This window comes from Bos indicus x Bos taurus, unplaced genomic scaffold (assembly GCF_003369695.1).
Source record: "Bos indicus x Bos taurus breed Angus x Brahman F1 hybrid unplaced genomic scaffold, Bos_hybrid_MaternalHap_v2.0 tig00000097_arrow_arrow_obj, whole genome shotgun sequence".
NCBI classification, from domain to species: domain Eukaryota; kingdom Metazoa; phylum Chordata; class Mammalia; order Artiodactyla; family Bovidae; genus Bos; species Bos indicus x Bos taurus.
This window is the reverse complement of record NW_020867117.1, coordinates 37,921-45,019: the sequence shown is the minus strand read 5'-3', so window position 1 is coordinate 45,019 and position 7,099 is coordinate 37,921. Positions and strand designations below refer to the sequence as shown.

Below are 7,099 nucleotides of genomic sequence, written 5' to 3'. Positions count from 1 at the left end.
CACAACCTGGAATCAAGATTGCCAGGAGAAATATCAATAACTTCAATATACAGATGACACCATCCTTATGGCAGAAACCGAAAGAAACTAAAGAGCTGACCTCTTGATGAAAATGAAAGAGGAGAGTGGAAAAGTTGGCTTAAAACTCAACATTCAGAAAACTAAGATCATGGCATCTGTTCCCATCACTTTGAGGCAAATAGATGGGGAATCAATGGAAACAGTGACAGACTTTATTTTCTTAGGCTCCAAAATCACTGTAGATGGTGACTGTAATCCATAATTAAAAGACACTTGCTCCTTGAAGAAAAACTATGACAAAACTAGACAGCATAAGCAGAGACACTACTTTACCAACAAAGGTCTGTCTAGTCAAAGCTATGGTTTTTCCAGTAGTCATGTATGGATGTGAGAGTTGGACTACAAAGGAAGCTGCGCACTGAAGAATTGATGCTTTTGAACTGTTGTGTTGGAGAAGACTCTGGAAAGTCCCTTGGACTGCAAGGAGATCCAGTCAATTCTAAAGGAAATCAGTCCTGAATATTCATTGGAAGGACTGATGCTGAAGCTGAAGCTCCAATCCTTTGGCCACCTGATGCGAAGAGCCAACTCATTGGAAAGACTTTGATGCTGGGAAAGATTGAAGGTAGGAGGAAAAGGGGATGACAGAGGATGAGATGGTTGGATGGCATCACCGACATGACGGACATGAGTCTGAGTAGGCTCTGGAGTTGGTGATGGACAGGGAAGCCTGGCGTGCTGCAGTCCATGGCATCGCAAAGAGTGTCAGACACGACTGAGCGACTGAACTGAACTGAACAGAGAACTAAGATCCCGCAAGCCATGTGGCACAGTGAAAAAACAAAAACCAGAGTCTAATTATAAAAGTAAATAAGTAACTTAAGAAACGCAGCACACAAACTAGATGATCATGATGGTGATGATGAAAGCTCACACCTATCAAGCACTTGTGTTCTGAGCAGTCTTCTAAAATCTTTGCATGTGATTAACCATTTCAGTCCTAACAACGATACAAAGCAGGTATGATTGGTATTCCCATCCCATTCCCATAGGACCCATAATATATATAAGGAAACTGAGGCAGAGAAAAATTAAGTAACTTGCCTAGTAAGTGATGGAGCTAGACATTCTGGCTTCAGAGCCCACATTTTTAATCCCTTTACTAGGAATCACATATGAGAGTTATAAAAGACAAGAGTCTCAATCTGGGTAGGAGATGAATCTCTAAGGTCCCTTTCACCACTGTGATCCTCAGTACCTTGGATAGAGGTCCAAGTAGAACTGTCCTAATACTTCTCCTGTAGCTTTATCCTTCACAGTGTAAAGTGTAACACTTTTATTCCAAACGTGAGCATCTGTCACTTGCTCAAAGGAAAGTCCCAACAACTCCTGGTAGATGTTCAGTAAGCCTTCAGTGACCACTTCAATTGGGAAGTATTCCTTGAGGGTCTCCTGGTCTACAGAGTACTTGAGTTCTTCGGTCTGAGTCATGTAGTAGTGGAGATCCCAGGCATTGATCTTCCCATCGTATTCAAAACCTCTCTCTTCACATTCCTTTTTCTTCAAGTTCAAAATGAACTCTCGTTCCGCTTCACCCAAGGGTTTTAATTTCTGGCTTAAATCATCTGTGAGGAAGAGGGGAAAGTTAGCAATCCATCGCTCTCGGGAGCAGGCATGAGCATACACAGCAGCAGTAGTTCAGCATGGTGCTTCCTCCTCTGTGACAATAAATCAGCAGGAAGGAAGGAGAGGGAAAAAGAGGGAGGGAGAGAGGAAAGCAGGCTTTATTATGACAGCACCGCTGTTCTCTTCAGGGTAATTTATTTTATGGCTCCCTGTTCTTTTTTTTTCCTTTGGGCACCACCCAAATCAGGCCACAACTTCCTCACAGTATCAACAAAGCTGAAATTTATCTCACAGAACTCAACGAAGTGATAGTGAAACTGAATTACTCTTCATGTACATGATTATTTTTCAGTGAGGTTAGGCTCCTCTGTTCTTTTCCATGTGCCCAGCTGTGTCAACTCTGTGTGACCCCATGGACTGTAGCCTGCAAGGCTCCTCTGTCTATGGAATTTTCTAGGAAAGAATATTGAAGTGGGTTGCCATGTCCTACTCCAGGGGATCTTCCCGACCCAGGGATCGAACCTGACTCTCTTGTGTCTCCTGCACTGCTGGCTCCTCAGAGCTAGGGAAGACAAATCAGATGTGACTTATGATCAGAATCATCAGAATCAGATCTCAATTCCTTTGACAGCCATGGATTCAGTTAATAACTACTCCATTCCTATGAAGAAGGTCTATTTGGACACAGTATTTCTACTTTTTAGGTGGACAGTGCAATTTAATATGTGGTCGGTTTTTTGACTATTTCACTGTATTTAGCTAAAGCAGTATGCTTTTATTGTGTGTTTGGTCTCCACAATTCGTTACATATGTAAGGTAAAAAATGCTGGCTCTGTAAGGGACGTTGATGTCTGGGAAGCATACCCATAAAGAGGTGAATGCAGAGGCTCGAGGAGGGCTGTGAGGTGAAAAGAGGAAACTCATGGAAGATACAGAGAGATGTCGTTCTGATTAGGCCTGTGAGAGAACAGGTAAGTATAGGTAGCAAGAGGACAATTCAGATAGGAATATGCCAATTTTAAAAAAGAGGGGAAACTGCTTTCAAAAATTAAGTTAATTAAGGAAAATGTTCAGTATGTGCAGTCACCACTAAGGGAAACATTCTCGCCAAACCTGTTAACTCCCCAAGCCATTTTCTTGCATAAAATACATCAGAACTTATGGCAATTACCAGTTCACATTTCTATATTTTCCACTCAGCGGAAAATTCATTGAGAAAAGAACCTCGTCTTAGTCTTTTCTATCGTCCAACCATTAGGGGCAGTTATTTTATAAATGTCTCATGAATGAATAACATAATAATGAATAGCTACCATTTATGGCACAGCTGCTACATGTTATATACGATGCCAGCATATACATTAGTAATTCAAGGTATTGCCATTGAGAACAGAGAGGTCTGAATTTCAGGCTGAATGCTGATCTTGATGCATTATTCATCGTCTCCAAATTAACTAAGCTAATAAAATTATACACTAGTAGTTAGAAGTAAATAAAGCCTGAATGGGGTCAATGAGAAAGTTAAAAAATAAATCATACTCTGGTAAACTGACTAGAGACGATAAAAACAAAAATTAGTATCTTTACAATGGTTATGTTATTCAACCATTTTCACTAAAACGAAAGAGAATATCAGAGTGCCTGCCGGAATAGTGACACTGAGATTAAGAGGAGTAAGTACGACAGAGTACCAGAGACGAAATGTCAAGGACATAAGAACTGTGGTTTTAAAAAGACAAATGAAAAAGTGACTTTAAATGAATGTGAAGACAGTTACTAAATAACAGTTTTGATGCCTATTCTTATATTCTTTTATATATTAACAAGTGGCTTCTGGAACATAAAATATTCTTGTTCCTGTATGTTGTACTTATCATTTTTGTCCTCTTTGTCAGCTTATTTCACACAAATTCATCAGCAGCCATGCTGTAACTAACAAACACCTACTGACACTGAGCAAAGCCAAACGCTAATCTCCTTGTAGGTCTCTACGTATCTTGTTAGGAATTAACACAGAAATCCCCATCAAGATACAGAGAGAATGAAGCAAGGACAAGGACTATAACCGAAATACAAACAATGAGCAACCCTTAGAACTAAGTACAGTATCTAATGCATAACAGGTGATCAATACATTTCTCTTGCATGAGTGAAAAATAATATTCTCAAGGGCATGTTAGGTTTTGAGGCCCTCTGTCAAGCTAGTGCCATGCAGCAAAACAGTCATTAAAAAAAAAAAAAAAAGAATAGCAACACATGAGAAATTAAGAAAAGACTAACCGAGAAAGGCTGTTACATGCCTCGTACTCTTGGCAGTGTTCATCTCAAGGACAAAGTCAGCGTGTGTGCTATAGCCGAGCAGTCTGGCTACTTCGGCCCGCAGTGGGAGTAGCTGCTGCAGGATTACAGTGTTCTCCTAGTAATAAACAACAATAAGAAAAACCAAAATAAAGGTTAATAATTAACTGGATCCAAAGCACTAAAAAGAAGAGCTATTACATTACTTTCAGGTTGGTAAGACTCTCAAATATTTTTAGACATCTCAACTAGTAAGTTATTCCATTTCAGTGTTATAGACTTTTTTGGATTCATGATCCAGTTTTATTTCTGAAATTATAATTGATTTTTTTAAATCTCAGGAGATAGCAATGAGGGTCCTAACAAAATTTTAGGTACTGTTAAATTTATTTCCCTTTAAAAAAAGGGAAATAATAAGCATTGATGATGATGTAGAAAATCTGGAACCTTTGTATATTGCTAATGAAAATGGCAAAGCTGCTATAAAAAACAGTATTATGATTTTTCAAAAAATTAAACAAAGAATTCCAATATGATTCAGTGATTCCACTTCTGGGTATACATCCCAAAGAAATGGAAACAGAGACTCAGATATTTGTATACCTGTGTTCACTGTGGCATTATCCATAATAGCCAAATGGCAGAAGCATCCTAAATGTCCATCAATGGCTGAATGGATAAAAAAAATGTAGTGCATATTACATATTATTCAGCCTTAAAAGGGAAAGAAATTTTGACACATGACAAATTATGGATAGATCTAGAAGACATTGTGCTATGTGAAGTAAGTTAGTCACAAAAGGATAATTACTGTATGAGTCTACTTATATGCAGTTCCTAGAGCAGTTAAATTTATAGAGACTGGGAGTCAAATGATGTATGCCAGGGGCTTGGTGGGTGGGGAGAGAGGGAAGTTTATGTTCAATGGGTATAGAGTTTCAGTCGGGAAAGATGAAAAAGTTCTGGAGATACATGGTGATGTATAACCATGTATACATATATATATGGTTATATACATAACCATGATAACAATATGAATATACTTAATGCCACAGAACTCTATGCTTAAAAATGGTTTTGGGATTTTCTCAAATTATTACACACATTTTAAACATTTTATTTGTATTAAAATGCAAATAGTGATACTGCTTTATTGTTTCCTTAACAATAAAGGGAAAAATAATCTCCCAGAGAAAGTAAAGAAATGTTGAGGTCAAAGAAAAATTGCTATTAAATCATCAAATTATTTATACACATGCTTCTAAGGAAGATCACACTACCAAAATCTGGCTCCACCATTTACTAGTTGTCAAAATGTTGCCAAGTCCCTCAATCTTCCTAAGCCTCAGTTTTCTCATCTGGAAGACGTACATAATAAAAGCAGCTACATTATAGAGTGATCATGAAGATTCACGTGAGAATATAAGTAAAGCACAGAGAAAAACGCCTGGTACAAGAGCAAACACCACATAATTATGCATTATAATTATTATCATTTTAAAACTAGAATGGAAACATGGATATAAGAAACACATAAGTTCTAAAGTTACCTAGTTTGAATCTCTTTCACCTTTTCCAGTCTCCTTAGACTGCCAATTTTCCCCCAATATCTATTCCCCTGTTCTTCCTCTTAATAGTAGAGTTCTCTGAGCTTTTGCTGGGTACACGGTCATCTGCCTCCCTTTCCCAGCCCCTCTTAAAACTAGCTGTGGCCACGTGATATACAATGGGACAACAGAACATAAACGAGGTGATGAGTGAAATTTCTGGGTCATTATAGATCTCTGTCTTGCTAGCTGTGGACTGAAAGTGAGAACAGTGACCTTGGAGCCACATACCAAGGACAGCAGAGCTATCTTCCAGTTCCGGACCACTCACCTCTGTGCTGTTAGTTGCAAGAGATATAAACCTTAAAAAAAATGTAGTAAAATACACCCAACACAAAATATACCATTTTAGCCAATTTTTCAAGTGTACAATTCATGGCACCAATTACATTTATACTGTAGTGCAACCATTACCACTGTTTCTAAGACATTTCTAAACAGAAACTTGTTAACAATAATTTCCCAGTCTCCCTGGCCCCTGGTATCCACTAATCCTTTCTGAAGAAAAATAATTTTTATCTTATTTGAGTCACTGTGCTTTCAGTTGACTTTGTACATTGGTTTAACCTGTACCCTAACACCCACAGAGACTAAACACAGGAATAGAGTGCTGCTATAAGAGAAATGAAGAACCTACAGGAATGGAAGGTGAGGACACAGATGTAGGAAGCTGGTAATACTCAGTATACCATAGATAACATTTGTTAAAAAATTGTTGCTCACCATAACTTGGAAGGCAAGCCAGTCACCTATCAAGTCTTAGCTCTGAGGGGATTGTTTGGGAAAACTAAGAATGTTGGTATATGTTTGTTGGTATGTGCTGCTTTTGGAAAGATTATACAAGAGAGATGAGCTCAAGTGAGAACTGGTCAGTTTGCAAAGATGGAGAGAAAAGAGTTCTGCTAAGAGAATTGTGCCCGTGGCCCCTGATCTGAGGCATTAGATGACTGGAAAGGCAGTTGTTCTGTCCTCCTGACACCAGTAGAGAAGACTGACGCTCAGCGCTCCTGAACTATGATTAGCGTTGAGGGTGCTGCCTTCCTCCTCACGTCTATGGTGTCAGAAGGCCCTGAAGCAGACGCCGTTAAAGTGAGGACCAGAGGGTGGGCACCATACAGAGGTCCACATATGAAAAAAATTTGGCAGGTTTGGATATTATTTTAACACAAATCTGGTTGTGAGCAAACAGAAAAGAAACCTATTAAGTTTCTGAGGGCATTTTATTACCAAAGATAAGTAAGCCTGGCCTACCAAAATACCCCTCAGACTTCAAACTGGCATCAGTAGGAATGTATACCAGTAGCTGTCTAGGATATGGTCATGGAGGATAATGGACAAGAAAGAATTCCCTGCAGGCAAAACCAGGGGCCACCGCATACAACTGCTAAAGGAATTCTTGCTAGAAAGGAGACCCAAGTAAGTCCAACGGGCGATCTCGGGAAACTTCACAGAGCTCGGAATCCCTACGGTTTCTGCCAGACTGCTCCTGAGAATTGGTATGGGCCTGCTATGTTTCCCATGCTTTCCTTTTTCAAATGGGAGTCTTT

The 7,099-nt window shown here is 39.1% G+C and overlaps 1 protein-coding gene across 1 annotated transcript in view; it reads right to left on the bottom strand.

The window, feature by feature from the left end:
* Nucleotides 1-1,108: 1,108 nt before the first annotated feature.
* Nucleotides 1,109-7,099, bottom strand: part of LOC113888568 (neurolysin, mitochondrial) — a 30,777-nt gene continuing 24,786 nt past the window's right edge. The window contains exons 8-9 of the mRNA XM_027535628.1: nt 3,928-4,063; nt 1,109-1,646 (exon numbers count right to left, since the gene is read on the bottom strand). Of these exons, the coding sequence (XP_027391429.1) occupies nt 1,273-1,646; nt 3,928-4,063 (510 nt within the window). The 3' untranslated portion in view covers nt 1,109-1,272. The remainder of the gene's footprint in view (nt 1,647-3,927; nt 4,064-7,099) is intronic.